General features: G+C 42.7%; 1 protein-coding gene across 1 annotated transcript; it reads left to right on the plus strand.

The window, feature by feature from the left end:
• The first annotated feature begins 476 nt into the window (after positions 1 to 476).
• On the plus strand, positions 477 to 24,235 carry rfc4 (replication factor C (activator 1) 4). Its single transcript, XM_078205975.1, has 11 exons — positions 477 to 648; positions 3,107 to 3,232; positions 4,947 to 5,025; positions 6,599 to 6,678; positions 8,146 to 8,265; positions 9,785 to 9,928; positions 11,748 to 11,868; positions 17,470 to 17,595; positions 19,096 to 19,176; positions 20,478 to 20,594; positions 21,709 to 24,235. The coding sequence occupies exons 2-11, from the start codon at positions 3,114 to 3,116 to the stop codon at positions 21,802 to 21,804; spliced, it is 1,083 nt and encodes a 360-aa protein (XP_078062101.1). The 5' UTR covers positions 477 to 648; positions 3,107 to 3,113; the 3' UTR covers positions 21,805 to 24,235.
• Positions 24,236 to 24,725: the final 490 nt, after the last annotated feature.

The raw sequence follows: 24,725 nt of genomic DNA on the forward strand, positions 1-24,725 counted from the left end.
TGTCTGGGAGGAATCAGTCTGTCTGTCTGAGAGGAATCAGTCAGTCTGTCTCGGAGGAATCAGTCAGTCTGTCTGGGAGGAATCAATCTGTCTGTCTGAGGGGAATCAGTTTGTCTGTCTGGGAGGAATCAGTCAGTCTGTCTGGGAGGGATCAGTCTGCCTGGGAGGAATCAGTCAATCTGGGAGGAATCAATCTGCCTGGGAGGAATCAGTCAGTCTGTCTGGGGGGAATCAGTCAGTCTGGGAGGAATCAGTCGGTCTGTCTGTGAGGAATCAGTCTGTCTGTGAGGAATCAGTCTGTCTGGGAGGAATCAGTCAGTCTGTCTGGGAGGAATCAGTCTGTCTGTCTGGGGGAATCAGTCTGTCTGGGGGGAATCAGTCAGTCTGTCTGGGAGGAATCAGTCTGGGGGGAATCACTCTGTCTGTCTGGGGGGAATCAGTCAGTCTGTTTCTGGTTTCCACCCGGACGGATTTGTTCTGCACACTGACCGGAAGCGGAAGTGCGAATGATCCTTGGCGGGAGTTTAGACAGGGAGCGGAGAGACTGGAGCTGGAATAGGGAGAGCGCGGCTTGGTGCCGCTTCCCACTGGAATAGTCTCTGCTCCCGGGATATCTGCACAGCCCCCGGGCAGGAAAACCCTCTCCAGGTCAGTCAGAAATCGGGGTGTGAATGGAAATAGGGCAGAATGGCCTGCCCTCTTCCTGTGATGAGCTGCATGTCCTGCCTCTATGACGGGCTGAATGGCCTGCCCTTTGTGTGATGGGCTGAATGGTCTGCTCTTTGTGTGATGGGCTGAATGGCCTGCTCTTTGTGTGATGGGCTGAATGGCCTGCCCTTTGTGTGATGGGCTGAATGGCCTGCTCTTTGTGTGATGGGCTGAATGGCCTGCCCTTTGTGTGATGGGCTGGATGCCGGAGATGCCGTCGTTTGGATGACACCTTAGAGCTGGGAAACCTAAAGAGAGATTTCATTGAAGTGTTTAAAATTATGAAGTAGTTGGGTAGAGTGAATAGCGAGAATGTGTTCCTGATGGTTGAAGGGGTGATAACCAGGGTTACAAATTTGAGATGATTGACAAAATAACTCGAGGTGACATGAATAAAAACTTTTTTATACAATGAATGGCTAAGTCTTGGAATGGATTGCGTGATGAGATGGTGGATACAGATTCAGTGGTGCTTTTCTAAAAGGAATTTAATGAGTTGTTGAAGGAGAAAGAACTGCAGGGAGAGAGCAGGGAAGGGGTTGACCTGGTTGCTGTTTGAAGGAGCCAGCACCAATCTGTTGGGCTGAATAGTCTGCTGTGCTTCAATGTTCTATGAAACCGAGGCCCTGTCAAGTGGACACAAACAACCCTGTGGCTGTATGTGGAGGAGAACAAGTGACCAACATTTATCCTTCAATCAACAGCTCTTTTTATAAGAACACAGATTCACTGCTCATTATCACTGTTGCTGTTTGTGGGACTTTTCCATCCATAAATTGGCTGTTATGTGTCCTACATTGACTTCACTTACCGTTCTTCATTAGCTGTAAGGTACTTCAGGATATGCGGTAGATGCTGCGTAAATTAAAGCTCTTTAATTTTGAAAGCTTATTATTTTCCTTTTTTAAGCTAAATTCAAATTCTCAAAACCCTCATACTCTCTGAATGATGACTCCAGACCTCTGGATTATTGAAACTAGAAGCAGGAGAAGGCTATTTGGCCTTTCAAGCCTGCTTCACCATTCATTTTCATCATGGTTGATCATCAAATTCAATATCCTGATATCTCTCTCTTTTCTTCTTCCACCCCCCCCCCCCCCCCCCCCCGCCCCCCCTTCAGCCCCAAGAGCTATACCTAATTTCTTCTTGAAATCACACAACGTTGGCAGATGAATACATAAGCACTGTGCTACTGGATGCTTTTCTATAGCAGCCAGCAAACCAGATGCAATGTGAGAGGGAAAACTGGAAGGTGCATCATCCCTGAAACTGTAGTCACAGACCATCAAGTACCTGATTTCAGGACAGTGCTTTCAATAAATAATTCAAGAGTGGCATGGGGAGGCGATGGTATTATCGCTAGACTATTCATCCAGACATGTTCTGGGGATCCGGGTTCGAATCCTGCCACGGCAAGTGGTGGAATTTGAATTCAATAAAAGATACCTAGAATTAAGAATCTACCAGTGACCATGAAATCATTATCGATTGTCGGAAAAACCATCTGGTTCACTAATGTCCTTTAGGGAAGGAAATCTGCCATCCATACCTGGTCTGGCCTACATGTGACTCCAGAGCCACAAGCAAAGTGGTTGACTCTCAACTGCCCTCTGAGCAAAGGCAACCAGGGATGGGCAAGAAATGCTAGTCAGCTAACGATGCCCATTTCCCACAAATGAATAAGAAAAAGATGTAAAAATGAGGAAAATATATAATTTGTTGCAAAATATAATATATTATTGTGGGAAGAAGAAAGAAAAAATCCTCAGACATCCCCAAGGACTTTACTGTCAATCAATGTATTTTGAAGTGTAGTTATGGTTGGCCTGTAGACCGAACCTGCAGCCCAATTGTACACAGCAAGGTTCCACAAACAACAGCAAGATGGATGACCATTTAATTTGTTGTTGGTGATGTTACTTGAGGGATAAATGTTGGCCAGGACACAGGATGAACAAAGAGAGCAAAGGATCATTTACGTTCAATCAAGAGGACAGATGGAGCCGAAGCTTAATGTCCCATCGTTTATCATCCCAACCTTGTAAACTGCATCAAAGACGGAAAATGCTGGAATATCTCAGCAGGTCTGACAGCATCATGGAGCGAGAATACAGTCAACATTTCGAGTCAGTATCCTGCCTCAAAATTTTGACTCTAGTCTCTTTCCACAGATGCTGTCAGACTTACTGAGATTTTCCAGCATTTTCTGTCTTTGTTTCAGATTCCAGCATCCGCAGTATTTTGCCTTCACCTTGTAAACTGCAAACATGCTATTGGCAGCTCCTGGTCTCTCAGTGTTGTTGCTATCAGTCAAGTAATTCTTCTTTTGCCTCTTAATTCCCTTTTTTTTTTGGAAAAAAAAATGGAGACGTTTAATCATTTGCCATTTCATTTGCAGGTGAAAGATGCAAGCTTTTTTAAAAGGTCCTGGAGTTATTGGTGCCAAACCAGTAAAGGAAAAGGCCGCAGCAGGAACCAGCGGCGAGCACAAGAAACAAAAATCACTTCCCTGGGTGGAGAAATAGTAAGAAACGTAACTTTAGATGATGCTTTGTGCAGTGTCCATATACAGCCAGGAGGGTCCCCATTTCACATAGTTACATAGATGATTAGAAATGGCAGGCATACGTGTATGTTTGTGTTTGATGTAATTTGCCAAGCCGGGAAAGTCAGTGCTGAAGCTTCACAAGTGGCTTCCCTTGCCTGTAGAGATAATCAAGGCAGAGTTCTTAACTATCTCAAGGCAGAGTTCTTAACTATCGCCTAATGTTCTAGAATATGCCACTCTTCGTGGGGGAGGGGGGGGGGGGGGGGGGAGGATTTTTGAAACGTCTTTCCTTGTTATCGTTCAAAGAAAAGCACAGCACAGGAACAGGCCATTCGGCCCTCCAAGCCTGTACCGATCATGATGCCTGCCCAAACTAAAACTTATGAAGTCCGTATCCTTCCATTCCCATCCTATTCATGTATTCATTTAGATGCCCCTCAAATGCTGTTATTGTACCTGCTTGCACCACCTCCCCAGGTCTCCCCAGTTGTACTCTATTGTACAGGAAATATCCTTTTTGTGCTTGAGGTCAAAGGACGGAAGTATGTCATTTTTGGAGGGCTGAATATTCTCCACATCACTTCAGTGGTCTTTTTGGGGGTTGGGGGGGAGGTGGGAATACTTGTTTTGTAAGTGTTTTACTTTTCACCTTCCCCTTTCTTGGGTCACCCACTATTTGAGGCTGAACGCAAGTGGACAGCTTGTAGTCAGATGATTCCCAATTGCTAAGCAGTTTCCGGAGCAGTGTACAAGAGGAACGAGTGCCTAATTTGCTCCGTAGTTGGCCATGACTGCAGGACTCGGTTGGGAGCCTGGAGTGTGGAAGGTCACCGGGCTCCCATCTTAAGTCCTGCCATTTTCTTCTTACAAAACAGCAATGTTATATTATTTATGAGAATAAAACCCTGGAGGCTGGGCGAAAATATATTCTGAAAATCATAACATTAAAACCTTTAATGCCGAAAAATTGAACACTAATTTTGTCCAATGTTTAAAAAATTCCTTTTCCATTTTGGTTAACTCTTTACCATACCAGATTATGAGGGTCTGGACAGGATGTGTAGGGAGCAGCCGTTCCCCTTGGTCGAGTTGTCAGTCACGAGGGGGCATAGTTTTAGGGTGAGCGGCAGGAGATTCAGAGGGGATTTTAGAAAAACCTTTTTCACTTAGAGGGTGGTGGGAATCTGGAATGCGCTGCCTGGGAAGGTAGTGGAGGCCGGAAACCTTACAACCTTCAACAAATATTTGGATGAGCACTTGAAATATAATATTCAAGGATATGGGACAAGTGCAGGAAAATGGGATTAAAGCAACTTTAGCGGTAGATATTGTCAGTGCAGACTCAGTGGGCCGAATGGCCTTTTCTGCACTGTATGACTCTATATCTGAAATAAAACTCCTGTTCAGCATTCCTTACCCTCTTACATCTGCCCACTCTCCCAAAATCCAATGGATTGCTTTTAAGCAAGATGGGAAGTCTTTGCAGAGGTAACTTCAGTAGGGAGTAATGACTGAATCCTTCTCACCTGGAAAAACCTATTGTGTTAATCTTCATTGTGTCAGGAAGGATGAGAATTGCTGAGTAAATTCCTTTTGTGATTTGGGAGATGGATGCAATTTGTTTAAAAAACAATGTGTGAACCATGTTTTCCCCTAAAGTCTATCTTGCCGATGTTACCTTTGCCTGCAGCCGCCCAAAATGTGTGTCTGAAGTGGCGTTCCAAGAGGAAGTTGTGGCTGTGCTAAAGAAGTCACTTGAGGGAGCTGATGTGAGTTTTAAGTTTATTTATTAGTGTCACAAGTAAGGCTTATATTAACACTGCAATGAAGTTACTGTGAAATTCCCCCAGTCACCATACTCTGGCACCTGTTTGGGTACACTGAGGGAGAATTTAGCATGGCCAATCCACCTGACGTGCACATCTTTGGACTGTGGGAGGAAACCGGAGCACCCGGAGAAAACCCATGCTGACATGGGGAGAACGTACAGACTCCACACAGACAGGGACCCAAGCCGGGAATTGAACCCGGGTCCCTGGCGCTGTGAGGCTGCAGTGCTAACCACTGTGCAGCCCAGTGCCCTTTACTGTTCAATCTAGAGCAAGTCACAATCTGGTAGCATGCATTGTGGCTGATGTTCCCTTCCAAGCTTCCAAGCAGCGCTCCGAAAGCTAATGGCATTTGCTACCAAATAAACCTGTTGGACTTTAACCTGGTGTTGTTAAAACTCTTACTGTGTTTACCCCAGTCCAATGCCGGCATCTCCACATCATGACAGAACATTAAGAACAGGTTCAGTCTCTCAACCTATACCGAATCTCTCAAACTCAAAGTACAGTGACACTGGTGAAGCTGCAATAGATGTCTGGCTTGGAAGGGAACACAGTAAGAGTTTTAACAACACCAGGTTAAAGTCCAACAGGTTTATTTGGTAGCAAATGCCATTAGCTTTCGGAGCGCTGCTCCTTCGTCAGATGGAGTGGAAATCTGTTCTCAAAACGGGGCACAGAGACACAAAATCAAGTTACAGAATACTGATTAGAATGCGAATCCTACAGCCAACCAGGTCTTAAAGGTACAGATAATGTGGGTGGAGGGAACATTAAACACAGGTTAAAGAAATGTGTATTGTCTCCAGACAGAACAGCTAGTGAGATTCCTCAAGCCCAGGAGGCAAGCTGTGGGGGTTACTGATAATGTGACATAAATCCAACATCCCGGTTTAGGCCATCCTCATGTGTGCGGAACTTGGCTATCAGTTTCTGCTCAGCGACTCTGCGCTGTCATATGTCGTGAAGGCCGCCTTGGAGAATGCTTACCTGAAGGTCAGAGGCTGAATGCCCGTGACTGCTGAAGTGCTCCCCCACAGGAAGAGAACAGTCTTGCCTGGTGATTGTCAAGCAGTGTTCATTCATCCGTTGTCGTAGTGTCTGCATGGTTTCCCCAATGTACCATGCCTCGGGACATCCTTTCCTGCAGCGTATCAGGTAGACAATGTTGGCCGAGTTGCAAGAGTAGGTACCGTGTACCTGGTAGATGGTGTTCTCACGTGAGATGATGGCATCCGTGTCGATGATCCGGCACGTCTTGCAGAGGTTGCTGTGGCAGGGTTGTGTGGTGTCGTGGTCACTGTTCCCCTGAAGGCTGGGTAGTTTGCTGCGGACAATGGTCTGTTTGAGGTTGCGTGGTTGTTTGTAGTTGTACACAGAGAAAGCTTCCATTACATTTCTGTTGGAATCTAAGACAGATTTAAGGTGAAAGGATGATGTTCTAATAAGATAGTGTCTCATCTAAAATGGTTCTGTTTTCAATTTTCATTTAGCATTTTTCCTCCTTTTGCAGCTTCCCAACTTGCTTTTTTACGGACCTCCTGGCACAGGAAAAACTTCCACAATATTGGCTGCAGCAAGAGAACTCTTTGGGTAAGATTGCATAGAACATGTCAGAAAAAGGCAGAGTTCAAGATTGTTGTGTTTGTAGAGAGAAAGCAATTTACCAATGCCTAGTACCTCAATCATTACCATTCCTCAATGCTGGGGCAGGGAGTGGAGGCAGAGGAAGGCCACCATTGACCAGAAACCTCACTGGACTTCACCACATGATTACAATGACTACAAAGGTGTCAGAGACTGAGTACCTCTACCACAGATAACTCACCTCCTGTCTCCCCAAAGCTTTTCATTTGTCTGTAAGGTGCAAGTCAGGATTGTGATGAAAAAATCCCCACTCGCCTAGATGAGTGCAGCTCCGACAACGTTTGTGATGCTCATCACCATTCAGGACAAAGCATCTGCTTGACTGGTACCCCATTCACGATCTTAAACATTCACTCCCCCCACTACCAGGGACAGTGGCAGCAGCATGTACCATCTACGAGATGCACTGCACTGTTGAAGGAGATGCACTCCTTCAACAGCACCTTACAAACCCAGGACCTCTATCATCTAGAAGGACAAGGGCAGCAGATGCATTATCACCATTTGCAAGTTCCCCTGCAGGTCATACTGCAGTGCGCTTTGGAAATATATTACCATTCCTCTATTGTCACTGCATCAGATTTCTGGAAATCCCTTGCTGTCAGTGTTCCTGCATCAACACATTGCGGTGATTCAAGAAGATGGCTCTCTTTTCTCAGGTGGTTAGAGCTGGACAATAAATGCTGGCCTGGCCAGTGACACCCATGTCCCACGACTAAATAAAATAGGATCATTTTCGATTTCAGTTTGGGAAAAAATCAGACGAAGAACACATTTCCCTATCAGGTTAAAAATCAACCTGTTAAGATTAATATTTAGAGATCCCTTTCATTAGTTTTTAAATGAGTTAGTACAAATACCATTATCCTTGTGAGGGAAACTGGGTCAGACAGGTTATTTGTTCTAATAATAGGCATGAAGTCATTTTTAAAAACTTATAAGGAATGACATTCTAATTAAAAATATTTTTAACATGCATTGGAAAATAGACCCCCGTTGTGAATTAGAATGTAATTATATATCAGTCAAATTAGTTTGAATCTGTACCCAAAAAATGTCATCTATTGTCCCACTTAATAACTTCCACAACCTTGTCCACTGATGATAGCAGACACTGCTTAAACTATGTATTACAGCCTACCTGTCGGATTTTGGTTTATGATTTTAGAAGGGTATAGAACAGAGACCACTTGCAATATAAGGGATGGCGGCGGTTAAATGACTTGTTGAGATGCACTTGGTCCTACTGCCTCGCTCTCTTGCCAGCAGGAAAAGCCTAAAGTTCTTTAAAAGCATTGAGGATCTGACTGTTCAAAAGTAGCAACCTGCATGAATGTAACCCATAGGATTGTGGCTCACCACAGTCATGATCTGATCTAATGCACTGACATTAATTCTATGCAACATTTGCAGGCCTGACTTGTATCGCAAGAGAATTCTTGAGCTGAACGCCTCTGATGAGCGTGGTATTCAGGTTGTACGAGAAAAGGTGAAAAATTTCGCACAGTTGACGGTAGCTGGAACTCGCTCAGAGTAAGTAACAACTTTTCTGTGAGGCCTAAAGAGTTTTGGGGAATTGGTGATTCTATTATTTCAGATTAGAACAAACCGTGTGTTTCTATTTTTCCAACAACTGTATTGAATGTACAATACAGAAATAAGCCATTCGGCCCATTTGCGCTGTAATGGTCTTTATGCTCCACATGAACCTTTTCCCAGCATACTTCATCTAACTGGGTCAGCGCATCCCTTTATTTATTTCTCCTTCTTGATCCTAAGTTCCCCTTAAATGCGTCAATGCTATTTGCCTCAACTAGTAGAGTTTGATATTCTAACCATTCTGTGGGTGAAGGGGCTACTCTTGAATTCCCTGTTGGAATTATTAGCGACTGTCTTATATTTACTATCTCTAGTTTTGATCTTCGACCAGCTCCATCAATCCTTTCATTAAATTAAAAACCTCTGTCACATCACCCCTCGACCTGTTATCTTCAGTCCCGGTCTATACAGTCGTTCCTGATCGTTATAACCTCTCATTTCTAATGAAATCACGTGAAGCTTCTTTGCACCATCTCCAGTGCCTACATATCTTTCCCAAAACGTGGGTACCAGAAATGTGTACATGTGTTCCCGTGTTTGGTCTAAGAGGTGTTCTGCACCAGTTTAATAAAACTTGCCTTGCTCTTCAATCTGTCCCATTAGAAATTAATCCCAGTTCTTGCATTACCTTTTTTAGTAGTTTTATTAACCTCAGACACTATTAGTGATTTATTTTCTCCTCTGCCTCGTTACGCTCTTTATTTTTCCACTGGGTACATGACGTCTTCCTTCTTCTTACCAGATTGCACTACTTCACGTTTATCTATGTTGGAAATTAATTAACCAATTACAAAGTCATTTTGCAAGTTTATTAATGACGCCTTATGTTGTATAGTCTTGCATGTGTTGCATTTTGATGTGTGCTGATTGTCAGTGGTTCTGCTTGGCATGTATAATATATATGATCAATTAACTTCAGCTTCCATTTTCAAGGAAAATTCCATTCATCAGGAGTCCATTTGTCTTCAGAGCTTTATAGCATTAGGGGCCCTTTATTTTTATTAGTTAATGGTATGTGGACGTTGCTGCCAAGGTCCGCATTTATTGCCCATCCCTAATTGTCCTTGAACTGAATGGCTTGCTCAGTGGACAGTAAGAGTCAACTACATTACTGTGGATCTGGAGTCACATGTGGGCCAGACCAGGTAAGGATGGCAGATTTCCTTCCCTAAAGGACATGAGTGAACCAGATAGGTTTTTACGACAGTCGTCATTGGTTTCATGGTCATCATTAGACTTTTAATTTTAGAATTCTTCTATTGAATTCAAATTTCAATATCTGCCCTGGTAGGATATGAACCTCGGTCCCCAGAGCATTACCCTGGGTCTCTGGGTTAGTTGTCCAGTGACAATGCCACTGCGCCATTGTGAAATGTAACCCTTTTTATGAATGTAGTTCTAGTTTGAAGGTTTTTTTCTCAGACCATTACACTGTTTATATCCTCCCTTTCAGTGGAAAAACTGCTCCACCTTTTAAGATTATCATCTTAGACGAAGCAGACTCTATGACGAACGCTGCACAGGCTGCTCTTCGTCGAACAATGGAAAAACAGTCAAAAACCACGCGGTTCTGCCTCATCTGCAACTATATCAGCAGGTAGGAGTCTCAAAACAGTTTAAAATGTTGTACAAGTGTTGCAGATCAGAATATATTTGCTGTACTTTGTGTTTGATTAATTCATTTTAGGCTGGATCTTTAGTTGCAGTAATATGGGTGGCACAGTGGTTAGTATTGCTACCTTGCAGCGCCAGGGTCCGGGGTTCGATTCCCGGCCTTGGGTCACTGTCTGTGTGGCGTCTGCACGTTCTCCCCGTGTCTGCGTGGGTTTCCTCCGGGTGCTTCGGTTTTCTCTCTCAGTCTAGAGACATGCTGGTTAGGTGCATTGGCCATACTAAATTCTCCCTCAGTGTACCCAAACAGGCGCTGGAGTGTGGATTTTCACAGCAACTTCATTGCTGTGTTAATGTAAGCCAACTTGTAACACTAATAAATAATTTTACATTGTAGATCGCATTACCTCATATATAGTGTGCAGAAATTGGCCTTGCAGCCCAACTGGTTCATGTTGGTGTTTATGCTCCACACAAATCTTCTACCACATTTCATCTAATCTTTATCCTTATCCTAATCATACCCTTATATTTTTCTCTTCCCTGTGTACTTACCAGCTTTCCCTTAAACACATCGATGCTAGTCACCTTAGTTACTCCTTGTTGTATCAAGTTACACATTCTACCCAATCTCAGGGTAAAGAAGCTTCTCCTGAATTCCATACAGAGTTTATTAGTGGCTGTCCTGTCATTTAGGTCTCTATTTCTGGTCCTCCCAGCAAGTGGAAGCATCTGTAAGTCTATCCCATCGAACTCCTTCAATATCTTAAAGACCTCTACCAGGCCCCCATTCATATTTTTTGCAAAAGAAAAGAACTTTAGTCTGTTCGACCTTCACTGTTCGGTATAATCTCTTAATTTTGGTGTCATCCTAATAAACATGTTTTGTATTTTGACTATATATACTTTTCATAATATGGGGACCAAAATGCTCCAGAGTACTCGAGTTGTGACCTGACCAGGATTCTGTAAATGTTTTACATAAATCTTCTGTATTTCAGTTCTATCTAGAAATTAACCCCATTTTTAAATTACCTATTCACCTTTTGTGTATCTCTTCTACCTCATGTAAATATACTTTTCCTTCTAAGCAATGTGTGATTTCCTTGAGTTATATTTTCCTAAACCCCTAAGTTGTAATTAAAATATAATTCTAGCGTTGGATTAATTTACTCAGACGATTCTTCTTCTGAAAGGAGAAAGCGACCTGTTGGATAAGTAGCATCACTGAAAGGTTCTTGGTTGAGTAGGGTTTGGTAATTTTTTATAACTTAAAAAATAAAAACCTTCAATTACAGCAGGGTTGTAATGGTCCATTTCTAACAGCTATTATGTAGCAGAGGGGTTGAGTGATGTTGGACCAGTGATTCCTATTCAGCCTGTCTACCCCATTGATCCATTGGCACTCAATTAAATTAAATTTTCAATTTTTTGCAGGGCGTTTTCTTGCCCCCCTCTGCTGACTATTTTGGCAAGTACAGGGTAGAAATATCTGTGTTAAAGCTGGTTGTAAATGTAGCAACTTAAAAATTATACAGTTTAATCAGTGCAGCATTAATACTGTACTTTCTACCTATACCTGTGCAAAAAAAAAATGCAAACGTGAGTTGACACGTCAAAAGGAAAAAAATGGCAATATCGCCTTGTTAATTTGTCGCTGTGGAATTGTGGAACATATTTTGCAATGCAATGTGTGCAATGCAAAGAGAATAAAAGCTGCCTCTAATTTTGGGAGTGAGGTCAAGTCAACCTAAGGAACAGTCTTTTGCAACAGCTCGTTAACGCATGCCATTTTCGTGTTTCAGAATAATTGAACCACTGACGTCTCGATGTTCAAAGTTCCGTTTTAAGCCTTTGACAGACAGTATACAAGAGAAAAGGTTGCTGGATATCTGTGAGAAGGAGAATGTGCAGTGCAGCAGTGAAGTAGGTCTCTGGGGTTGTATGATGCATTTGGGGCTGAAATTTTACTGTATGCTTTTATTAGCTGCTCTACCAACCTGCCCTGCCACCTTCCATGACTACTGAACATATATATACCCAGGGCCCTCTGCTCCTATACCCTCAGAATCTACCTTTTATATTGTCTCCCAATGTTCTTCCCACTTCATATTTTTCTGCATTGAATTTCATGTGTCACTTGGCCTTGCCTATGTCCTTTTGAAATTCTACACTATCTTCCTCCGTTCACAATCCTTTGAATTTTTGTACCATCTGCAAATTTTGACATTGTTACCCTGTACACCAATGTTGAGGTAATGAATTTGTAACAGGAAGGGCAGGGTTCTCAACACTGACCCCGGGGTTCTCCACGATAAAGTTTCCTCCAGCACAAAAGACAAGATTAACTATGGGGACGATTCACCCAAAAAAATCCTAAGTGTTGAATTTGCGTGAAAACTGGAGTAAATCACGCTGGTCTTTTTCAGTGGCAGTTTCAAAAACAATCTCCCACACTCGGTGCACTGCAGAGTGCCTCAACATGAATCACACTGAAAATCAGTGGGAAAAATCACCCGGGAGGCCAGCAGCATCGCGCTGAGCGGGCCACTGCGCATGCGCTGATCTGTCAGCACCGAGATCAGCGAATGCACAGCGACCCCGCACTGCCAGCCTCCCGATCACTGGCCAGCCCTGCGATCCCTGCATGGGCGGCACAGTGGTTAGTGCTGCTGCCTCACAGTGCCGGGGACCCGGGTTCGATTCCCGGCTTGGGTCACTATCTGTGTGAAGTTTGCACGTTATCCCTGTGTCTGCGTGGGTTTCTTCCGGGTGCTCCGGTTTCCTCCCACAGTCTGAAAGACATGCTGGTTAGGTGCATTGACCCGAACAAGCGCCGGAGTGTGGTGACTAGGGGAATTTCACAGTAACTTCATTGCAGTGTTAATATAAGCCTTACTTGTGACACTAATAAATAAATTTTACTTTACTTTACCCTGGGCATTGGGGGTGGGGGGGTTGGGAGAGGTGGGGTGGAGGAGGAGGCTAGCAGGCCGGGGGAGAAGGCTAGCGGGCCCAGAGATTTTAGTCCCGGGCCCGCTAATTTTGTTTAAATTTGAAGGGAAATGATATCCTGCATAGGTAATGAAGCTCCATGCCTATTTCTGGCATGGTGCTGACACCACCAGAAATCTGGCATTGGGTGACGCTATTGGGGCCAGACGACCAGCGCGGATCCCGTGCATCGGACACTGCTTGAAACTTCTGGCCCACTGCGCTTAAAGATTAGTGCAGCGGGATGGGAGAATCGCCCCCTATGTTTCTGTTGGGGGAGGGTGGTCAAGATATTGCATTTGATGATCAGCCATGATCATAATGAATGGTGGAGCAGGCTTGAAGGGCCGAATGGCCTACTCCTGCTTCTAGCTTCTGTGTTCCTGACCACTATTCTGTATCTTGTCACTCAACCGATTTTGTATCCATGTTGCTACCATCCCTCTTATTCCGTGAACTATAATTGCTTGCAAGTCTATAGTACAACACTGTATCACTTGCCTTTTGGAAGTCTGTGTACACCATATCAACAGCATTGGTCTCATCAACACTCTCTGTTACAACTTCAAAAAACAAATTAATTAAGCACAATTTTCCCTTAACAAATCCTTGCTAGCTTTCCTTAATTAGTTAATTCCTTAATTAACCAGCATTTCTCTCTGTTGATATCAAAAAACCAATGTGGGTCTGTTACAAGTGGAGTTGGTAGAATTGATCATGGGAAATAAGGAAATGGCAGAGAAACTAAACAAATATTTTGTGTCTGTCTTCATGGAGGAAAGCACAAAAAACCTCCCAGAAATAATGGAGAATTTTTTAAACTTTATTTATTAGTCACAAGTATGCTTACATTACACTGCAATGAAGTTACTGTGAAAATCTCCTAGTCGCCACATTCCGGCGCCTGTTCGGGTACACCGAGGGAGAATTTAGCATGGCCAATGCACCTAACCAGCATGTCTTTCGGACTGTGGGAGGAAACTGGAGCACCCGGAGGAAACACACGCGGACACGGGGAGAGCATGCAGACTCCGCACAGTGACCCAAGCCGGGAATTGAACCCAGGTCCTTGGTGCTGTAAGCCTTGTGACACAAATGAATAAACTTTATAAACTTTAAAATGTCTCAAACATTCACAAGATGTGTTTTTTGGATGTTTGGGAGGAGCTAAGTGGCAAGGCTTTTGGTTCTTGTTTGCAGTCAGCTTTAGACAGCTGGGGTGAATGATTTCTCTCTGCTGACTGCAATGTCCCTGTGTGAATTGTAGTTATAGGGCCTAGTTTTTGTCAATCTACAGCACAAAATGTAGACTAGGGCTGGGACACATTGTTGGGAAATTCAGAGCTAGATATGAGTGCTTAATCCTGATTCTCAGAGCCAAAAGTGGAAACATGTTCTATTCTTCACCCCTGAATTTTCTCACCTTGATGAGCGCAGTATTCACCCACAAGTGGAATTCTAAAAGAGATGTCCGTGCACATTGGTAGGTATAGTCTGTGGGGAGGTAAGGAGATTGGTCAGCAGAGATGTGCCATCGAGCATCTTGTTAGGGAAAAAATCGGACCTCTCAGGGACAAAAGTGGGGACTTATGCTTGGAGCCCAAAGAAGTAGGGGAGATCCTAAATGAATACTTTGCGTCGGTATTCACAAAGGAGAGGGATGTGTTGAATGGGAGTGTCTCTGAGGGGAGTGTTGAACCGTTGGAGAAAATCTCCATTACAAAGGAGGAAGTGTTAGGTTTGTTAGAGAATATAAAGACTAACAAATCCCCAGGGCCTGATGGAATCTATCCAAGGCTGCTCAGGGAGACGAGAGGTGAAATCGTTGGGCCTCTGACGCAAATCTTTGTCTCGTCACTGGACACAGGTGAGGTCCCAGAGGATTGGAGGATAGCCAATGTGGTCCCGTTATTTAAGAAGGGTAGGAAGGATAACCCGGGTAATTATAGGCCGGTGAGCTTGACGTCCGTGGTGGGGAAGTTGTTGGAGAAGATTCTTAGAGATAGGATGTATGCGCATTTAGAAAGGAATAAACTCATTAACGATAGTCAGCATGGTTTTGTGAGAGGGAGGTCATGCCTCACTAACCTGGTGGTGTTTTTTGAAGAAGTGACCAAAATGGTTGACGAAGGAAGGGCCGTGGATGTGGTCTATATGGACTTTAGTAAAGCGTTTGACAAAGTCCCTCATGGTAGGCTAGTGAAAAAGGTTGGATCCCATGGGATAAAGGGGGAGGTGGCTAGATGGGTGGAGAACTGGCTTGGTCATAGAAGACAGAGGGTGGTAGTGGAAGGGTCTTTTTCCGGCTGGAGGCCTGTGACTAGTGGTGTACCGCAGGGCTCTGTATTGGGACCTCTGCTGTTTGTGATTTATATAAATGATCTGGAAGAAGGAGTAACTGGGGTGATCAGTAAGTTTGCGGACGACACAAAACTGGCAGGACTTGCAGATAGTGAGGAACATTGTCAGAGGCTACAGAAGGATATAGATAGGCTGGAAATTTGGGCAAGGAAATGGCAGATGGAGTTCAATCCTGATAAATGCGAAGTGATGCATTTTGGTGGGAATAATGTAGGGAGGAGCTACACGATAAATGGAAGAACCATAAAGGGTGTAGAGACGCAGAGGGACCTGGGTATGCAAGTCCACAGATCTTTGAAGGTGATGTCACAGGTGGAGAAGGTGGTGAAGAAGGCATATGGCATGCTTGCCTTTATAGGACGGGGCATAGAGTATAAGAGTTGGGGTCTGATGTTGCAGATGTATAGAACGTTGGTTCGGCCGCATTTGGAATACTGCGTCCAGTTCTGGTCGCCACACTACCAGAAGGACGTGGAGGCTTTGGAGAGAGTACAGAGGAGGTTTACCAGGATGTTGCCTGGTATGGAGGGGCTTGGTTATGAGGAGAGATTGGGGAAACTGGGGTTGTTCTCCCTGGAAAGACGGAGGATGAGGGGAGACTTAATAGAGGTGTATAAAATTATGAAAGGCATAGATAGGGTGAACGGTGGGAAGCTTTTCCCCGGGTCGGTGGTGACGTTCACGAGGGGTCATAGGTTCAAGGTGAAGGGGGGGAGGTTTAACACGGATATCAGAAGGACATATTTTACACAGAGGGTCGTGGGGGCCTGGAATGTGTTGCCGGGCAAGGTGGTGGAGGCGGACACACTGGGAACGTTTAAGACTTATCTAGACAGCTATATGAACGGAGTGGGAATGGAGGGATACAAAAGAGTGGTCTAGTTTGGACCAGGGAGCGGCGCGGGCTAATTGTTCCTTGTTTCTCGTTTCAAGGCTTCATTCTATGATCATCTTGCTGGTGCCAGTACAGAGCGAGACTGCGGATAGTTGGGAACCTGTCTCGGGGGCAGGGAATTCAGATGGTGTTCGTGGAAGTGGAAATGAATAGGGTTGGGAAGCATTTTTCGATCAGGGCCAGTGTGATCTCCTGGACTCGTTTCGATCGCCTCAGGGGGTCGGAGAGGAATTTCCCAGATTTTTTTTTCCCCCATATTGGCCCTGGGGTTTTCACCTCTCCCTGGAGATCACATGGTCTGGAATGGGGGGGTGGGGGTGAGTTAATAGGTTGTGATGAACAAAGCATCGTAGCTGTGAAGGACAGCTTGGTGGATAGGATATTGGTATGTAGATAGGCTGGAAAATTGGGCGGGGATCCTGGATTCAGGATTCAATCCTGGACCGGGGAGCGGCGCGGGCTTGGAGGGCCGAAGGGCCTGTTCCTGTGCTGTATTGTTCTTTGTTCTTTGTTTGTTCTTTGTATATCTAAGTAGATCTGAGTTGGATGTTGGAGCAAACATGTGGAAATACAAATTACACAAAAGTAAAATACTGGAACTAGTCAGGGTCTGATGACATCTGTTGAGAGAGTATTTCAGGTTGGTGACCTTTGAGAAAATGCTGAGTGATCAGGTTATGCAGATCACTGGGTTATTGATGAGTTTTTAAGTTTGAAGTTTGTTTATTAGTCACAAGTAGGGCTTAAATTAACATGCAATGACTGTGAAATTCCCCTAGTCACCACAGTCCAGCGCCTGTTCGGGACAGTGCATCTAACCAGCACATCTTTCAGATTGTGGGAGGGAACCGGAGCACCTGGAGGAAACCCACACAGACATGGGGAGAACATGCAAACTCCACACAGACAGTGACCCGAGCCGGGAATCGAACCCAGGTCCCTGGCGCTGTGAAGCAGCAGTGCTAACCACTGTGCCACCATGCCGCCCTGTTTTTGTTTAGCTGATTGGGCCGTTGGTTCTGCATACTCATCGCAGCCTTTTGAGAGTCCCAAAATTTTGCTTTCCAACAATAACTTTTGGTGGCTGATATTTAGTTAGCATGCGTCCTCTGTGGAGATGGCTGTATTATGCAAGTACTTCCTTGATGTGCTGGGTCAAAACACGGAGAGGCAGAAAACTTAACCAGTTGAAAGAAACAGGAAGTACTTCATTGTTGTATAAAATGAACAACTCAACAAAGCAAATGTTTTTATTATATCATGTTGGCTTTTTCCAGACGATCTCTATTCTCATCAATGTATCTGAAGGAGACCTGAGAAAGGCGATAACTTACCTGCAGTGTGCAACAAGACTTACGGGAGGGAAAGACATCACAGAACAAGTCATCAGTGAAATTGCTGGGGTAGGAAAGCTTTTTCTGCCAATGTACAATAGGCAGTCGTGTTGTTGCAAGAACAATATACTCTTTCCTTGACAAGTCTTTCCATTGATCGCCATCTTCGTTCTTTTACTGTTTTGGCCAGGAACTGTTTGTAGAAGCTGGGAAAGTTATTCCATCATCTGGTTTTCATCTTGGCGTCCAAAAAGATTTTGTACATGTCCAGCTTTCCTCAGTCCTCTTTGTGAGAGAAATAAAGGGTCAATCTCGTTGGTTTCAGATTCACAGGTCACCCAACAGGAAAGATGCCCCTTTTAATTACCCCACCTGTGGTATCCTAGTATGTGGGTACATATATTGACCATTACTGGTGATCCAACTTATAAAACAAAGATTAAGCAGCAGTTTTTCCCTGACCATCACTTATTCCCTCTAGAAGAGTTTTCTTCCCTTTCCTCTAATGTGGAAGTCACATGTCAATCAATAAGTATGCTAGTGGGAAATGGCGGGCCGTAATGTGTTTATGGTACTGAGCTAGTAACCCAGAGACCCTGAGTTCAAATCGCAATGGCAAGCTGCACCATTGAATTCAATGGATCTGGTAATTTCTGAAAATCCATATAAACTGCCAGGTTGCCTGTTATTCCTGCATGATTGAGATGTGTCATGGGATCTTTTGTGTTTTACCAGAAGGCAGTGGGGAACTTGGGTGTAACGTCTCATGCATATGATGCATCTTGACATGCAGTATAGCCATGAGATGTCAATGTAGTTTATGTGCTGAAGTCTGTACTGAAGCTGAAACCCACAACCTTCTGACTGCAAGGTGAGATATGGAGAGGCAGTGGCGCAGTCCCATTGTCACTCAGCTGGTAATCCAGAGGCTCAGGGTAATGCTCTGGAGACCTGGGTTCAAATCGCGCCAGGGCAAATGGTGAAATTTTGATTTTCAATAAAAATCTGGATTTAAGGCCCAAAGATGACCATGAAACCATTGTCGTAAAAACCTATCTAGTTCACTAATGTCCTTTAGGGAAGGAAACCTGCCACCCTTACATTTTCTAGCCTACCCGTAACTCTAGACCCATAGCAATGTGGTTGACTCTTAAATGTCCTCTGAAATGGCCAAGCAAGTTACCGAGTTCAAGGGCAACTAGGGCTGGCCCAGCCACTGATATGGAGATGCCGGCGTTGGACTGGGGTAAACACAGTAAGAAGTTTAACAACACCAGGTTAAAGTCCAACCCCACTGATGCCCATGTCCCCTGAATGAATAAAGAAAAAATTAACCACTGAGCTTAACTGATAGGCTCCATCTTGAGAACAGCAATAAAAAGGACGAGGGAATTTCTCCCATGTTATGGAAAATGTTGGGTTCTAACCTTTTTCCAAGTTTTAAACTTTTTGTTTATTTCTTTTTTTGTGATCCAGTGCTCACTTTTCTCCTGCCATATCCAATTTCACACATGCACAAACAATTTTAGGGGGGAAAGAACTTTTAATTCTTTTTTTTGTCTTTTCTAGGTTGTGCCATCAGAAATCATTGACAGCCTTTTAGCTGCATGCCACAGCAGTTCTTTTGAAAAACTGGAAACTGTCGTCAAAGTAAGGAGAAAGACTCAGTTATTAATAAGACATTGGACAGAACTGTCAATGCCTGAAACATTGAAATGTGGCGCCGGATTTTCAGTGGAAAGAATAATTGGGTGGGTGTATATCAGGTGGCCAATCCACTCCTGCCCATTTAGCATCCCCATCACAGGCAAAATTTCTTCCCAGTGTCTTCCTGGGCACACACACATCTATCTGGTGTTTGTGAAATTGTACTGGAGAGGTTGACCAGGCCAAGCTAATCTGTTGAACCTGAGTGCTGAGCCGAGCATGGAATTAATGCCTCGAGCTAGGCAGCCAGTGAGGATTCATCCTCGTCAGCTTTTAATTTTTAGACCAAAGCCTTCTGCTCGTCAAGTTGGGTGACATCGGTTCAGGAAATGCTTATTTTGTTTTGAATGAGTGGAGAAGATGGTGAGGGAAATTGGATGTGGCAGGCTAGATTAATGGATTGGGTGAGCAATTCTTTTCTGGTTAATGTTACTAGGTAAGACATTCAAAATTCAGATAAAGATGGAAGACCGTCCCTCTAAATGACCCAACTCAAGTGTTTATCTTACTGTACATGTGCATCATTTCCATTTCTCGTATTAACCATTTTTATGATCTCTCAGTGGCATTTATGCCACCTGTCCAGACTGGATTCAAATCTTAGTTCATTATGGCATTATATTCTTAAATTTTTATATATTAACTAAATATGCTTCAAGCTCTTCTGCTGGCCTGGCAGATAAAGACATTGTTTGATATAGTACCAAGCTGAATTAGCTAATCGCAACCAAATTGGCAGTGCCACATAACTTCAACATGCTAATGTAAGGAGAGAAAATATTGACTGGGGGTCCTTGCTCCTCATCAGTATCTAGTGATCTCTGCTTCCGCAGACATAGTACGGAGATAGATCTCAGTTATAATGTCCTCAGTGGTAAATAGTGTGCCAGCAATGACATTTTGGGCATGCCCATAAATAATGCCACTTTAATTGCAAGTCCTCATAATGCGCTGCCTGAGTCAACATTCTAAAAAGGTCAAAATTAGAGTAGGGACATGAGAACACGATTTGCTTAATTTGATTTTGTCCTCCACTTAGCAAATTTACCACCATTTAAATAGACTTCCGATGCCCTGTGCGATCAGATTCCAATGCCAACTTGAATAAAGTAATAGAGGTGTGGTAATACCTGTGGAATTGTATCTCAATGAGTTAACGCAGGGAAAATAATTGGTTTACTATTTGTAATGTGATGGGTGCACCGAAGGACTTCTGTTTATCCAGCGCTGTTTTTTCCTGTCAGAATATGATTAATGAAGGTTATGCTGCAACACAGTTAATCAACCAGCTACATGATGTCATTATCGACCAAGAAGAGCTTAACGATCAACAGAAATCAGCGATCACGCTAAAGCTAGCAGTAAGTATGGGCTGAAACGAACAGCGAGTTACGTTAACCTCTTACTGTTGTTTCAGTGGAATATTCTTGACCTTTTGGCATCCTGACTTCTGGAAACCCTGTTTTTAATCCTGTAACTTGACAACAGTCAGCTAAAATGCTTATGTAATAATTAGTAGAATGTAGTTCACTAGCCATTGGCAAGTGTGATCACGTTAGCTTGATTCTGTTGAATAGGACTTGTAATTATACTGCTTTCACATCTCAATACTATTCACCTTTCCCCAAGAACAAGGCTGAATAAGATTGAAGTGTTTCTATGAAATTGGGGTAACATTTTATTTGAGGGAGAATTCACAAACCATCCCTAGTAAATCTTTCGTAATTTTATATTTTTTTATTCATTCATGGGACATGGGTGTTGCTGGCTGGCCCGCATTTTATTGCCCATCCCTAGTTGCCCAAGGGCTGTTGAGAGTCAGCCACGTTGCTGTAATTCTGGAATCGCATGTAGGCCAGACCAGGTAAGGATGGCAGATTTCCTTCCCTGAAGTGAACCTGTTGGGTTTTTCCGACAATAGTTTCTTGGTCATCAGTATTCTTAATTCTGGATTAAAAAAAAAATTGAATTCAAATTCCATCATCTGCCATGGCAGGATTCGAACCTGGGTCCCCAGAACATTAGCCGAGTTTCTGGATTAATAATCTAGCAATAGTATCACTAGGCCATCACCTCCCCATAAGTAACTTTGATCTCCATCCACTTGTCCTTTGTTCATATTTCTGAATTCAACAGTTCTCGTGGTTCAGCTCTAATTTCTGCAAGATTTGCAAACAACTGTGGTTTTGCTGTATTTTCTATCTTGAATTATGTTGCTTATATTGCTGATTTTAGTTTGGCACTTATTATTCTTTCAATGTGCTAGGAAATTTATTGTTACTATTTAAAGAACTTCAGCAAAGAGGCGCTCTTCCATTTTGATGATATTTAAGTACAGTATTCCTGAAAGTAGACCTAGGTGGTTGGGTGGGATCCTGATTTCAGGGTTTGGTCTTAATATGTTACTTCTCAGTCCATCTCTGGCAGTATCTGATTAGCTTTAAAGAATTCTAAAAGTGGTTCTTTTCTTTCCAGGAAGTTGATAAGTGCTTAGCCGATGGTGCTGATGAGTACCTGCAGATGATCAGCCTTTCTGCTGTTATAATGCAACAGTTTACACAGAGTGTTTGAACTGGGCAGTGGGTGAACAGAATAATTACGTACACATTTATGAAATTCCACAAAGACCCGAAATTTACAGTCTGAAGACCCTCTGTTCAAGTGTTATTTCCTAATGCTTTTAAAATCAATTCTTCATATAAAATAAAGTGTTTCTAAGCCTATGTTTGAAATATAATTTGTTAATGTTGAATATTTCAGCAAATCTACTTGGTGCACAAACCACCAATTTTGACTGTTTTGGAAGTTGATCATTAATATTATTTTGCATGCATGCTGCTGAATTCTATTTCAAACATGCACTGAAATGATGGCCGCAATGTTCTTTTATACGCGTGCTCATGGACAATCTTTTTTAATTCTACATCTCTTCCAATTGTCCCACTTCCTATCCCCTGGTCAGTCTTGCCCCAAGCTCTGAAATTGCCATAAAATTGATTACCTTGCCCTCAGACATTCATCTTGTTTGTTCATTTGAGTATTATACATGCATTGTTAGGCCAGTTTCATCCTCATTTATGAAACTACTAGAATTTCCATGTTATAAATGGGGTGAATGACCCTCAAATCATTTGCTCCAATCGAATGCTGCTTATAAGCAGCCATATCATCACCTTTTGTAATGCAGTAGACAATGTAGCCAGATCTGTTTAGGAGCCACAGGAGTATTTGGCCCTTGAGCAAGGTCAAAACTGAATGTTTTGTAATTCATATATTCTCTGATTATATACTAAGACAGACTAATTATCTGGCTAGAAGCTTAACTGGACCAACCACATTTATTTCCAAGTACAGGTGATGCCCCAGAGTTTATAATCTGCAAATCAGAACTGTAACAGAACTAACTCTCCATAGTTCCTTGATTAATGCAGTTCCAACAAAATTATTCCATCATCCAGGACAAAAGCAACAGAACATACTACAGAAATTTAAAGGCTTCAGGATCACTTCCAGCTAGTTGGGGCAAGAGATGGCCACATGAGAAACCTGCCAGGATAAATAACCTGGTTTGGAAATAGTCACTTAGGCACTAATCAAAATCCTGAAACTCCCCAACTACTGTGGGGAAACTGCAGTGTATCAAGTGGCTCACACTCACCATGACAGTAATGTAAATCTGCAAGTAAAATGCTAGCATCAGTGATAGTGAATATCAAACCACCATTTTGTTAGCTTAAAATCCATTCAGTTCACTGATGTACCTCACAAAAGGAAAGCTGTCTCATCAAGTCTGGCTTTTGCCTCCACAAATTCACTTTGACCTGTGAAATAGCCCTATGTAGTACAAAAGGTGGTTTAATGAGGGATGTGCAATGAACAATGCACAAATAGTGATTGTGTAACAGGAATTAGGATTCAGACAGGTTGCTGAATCCTAATTCCTGTTACGCAATCACTATTTGTGCATGGTTCATTGCACATCCCTCACTAAACCACCTTTTGTACTATATAGGGTTTGGGAGGCTATTTCACAGGTCAATTCAGAGTTAAGTGAATTTGACCATGAACTTAAAACATGGTCAATTACTGTTAATTTATGAAATAGGATCCACCCTCAACCACAAGGTTTGGCTTTATCTTAAATTTTAACACCAGCACAAAACTAGTGACAGTGTAATAGGAGTGACTTGAACTAACAAAAATATCTGTCACATACCATCAGGCTATGGAATTTATTCCCAGATAGCAACAGCATCACTTAAGGAAACATGCCTCACACGATGCACCGATCAAATGTTCAACTCAAATTTTCTTCCTAATTAAGCCCAGTTCTATCCATTTAGCACCCTTTCTGCAACCCAATATCAACAATTTTATCCCTCGTGGCAGATTACAAATATTTACAACAAACAAGTCACAACTTCACTCGTATCTAAAAATCAAAGCAAATACTGCAGTTATATTTCTTTTTTGGGTAAAAATTATAATGCAAGTAATCAAACACAATTCTTAATGCTGTCTGAACAACTGTGCACCAGCAAGTTGGAAATTAGTTACACTCTTCAGGAGGAATGACAGATCAAACCAACCACTTTGTAGTTTTTGTTCCTCCTAACAAAGAGGTCAACATTTCAAGTTCAAATTAACTTTAATAGCTTTACATGCTAACTTTTCAAATTCCACCGTACAAATTGCAATTAGGTAGAATCTAATAGGCACAAAACATTACCATAAATACCTCAATGTGGGTTCAAGTCAGCCAGGGCATTATTTGGAAGCCATACAAAAAAGAAAATGCAGAAATCATACACAAATCAAATAACTTGTCTAAACCTGTATAATGTTTTATAGAACTTGTTGCCCTTCAATGTGAATGTTAGCCTCACAGGGGCTAGTATACTGCAAATTCTAACCGGCCACCACTGCAAACTGAACCACTCCTGTGCATGCATAGCTTAAATCTTACTGATTAAAGGCAAGTTATATAAAACTATGGATTTTTTTTTAATATACAGAAACCTCTTTTAAAAAGTAGGTTTATTGAGTGTAAACCTCCAATTATAGTGTTCTTATTAAAAGCACCACAGGAATGAGCCTGTAATACATTTGCTTAGGTTTGCTGCATTTTATATTGCTCAGGTCAAAGATGCACCACCATTGCAAATTTACAGGTAGTTTTTCTTCATACATTTACTCTCTGCAGAAGCATGTTAGATAGATCAACATGGTTTAAAAGTTGAAAGATCTGTATTTTACTATTGAGCAGAGTCTGTACAATCTCCTAGTAGGTTGTTTTCTAAAGAAAACAAAAATAAATATTTAGAAAAGGAAGACAGATAGCAACAGATTGCATAAATTAGAACAGCCCATGTACAATAAACAAAATAACTACAAAGTTACAAAAATAAAGATGCAATACAGGAATGCAGTTACAACATCTGGTTTCCCTCAAAACTAACGCCAAATTTCTCACATTTGTACACAAGGAATTA

The sequence above is a fragment of the Mustelus asterias genome, chromosome 3 (assembly GCF_964213995.1).
Source record: "Mustelus asterias chromosome 3, sMusAst1.hap1.1, whole genome shotgun sequence".
In the NCBI taxonomy this organism is placed as follows: domain Eukaryota; kingdom Metazoa; phylum Chordata; class Chondrichthyes; order Carcharhiniformes; family Triakidae; genus Mustelus; species Mustelus asterias.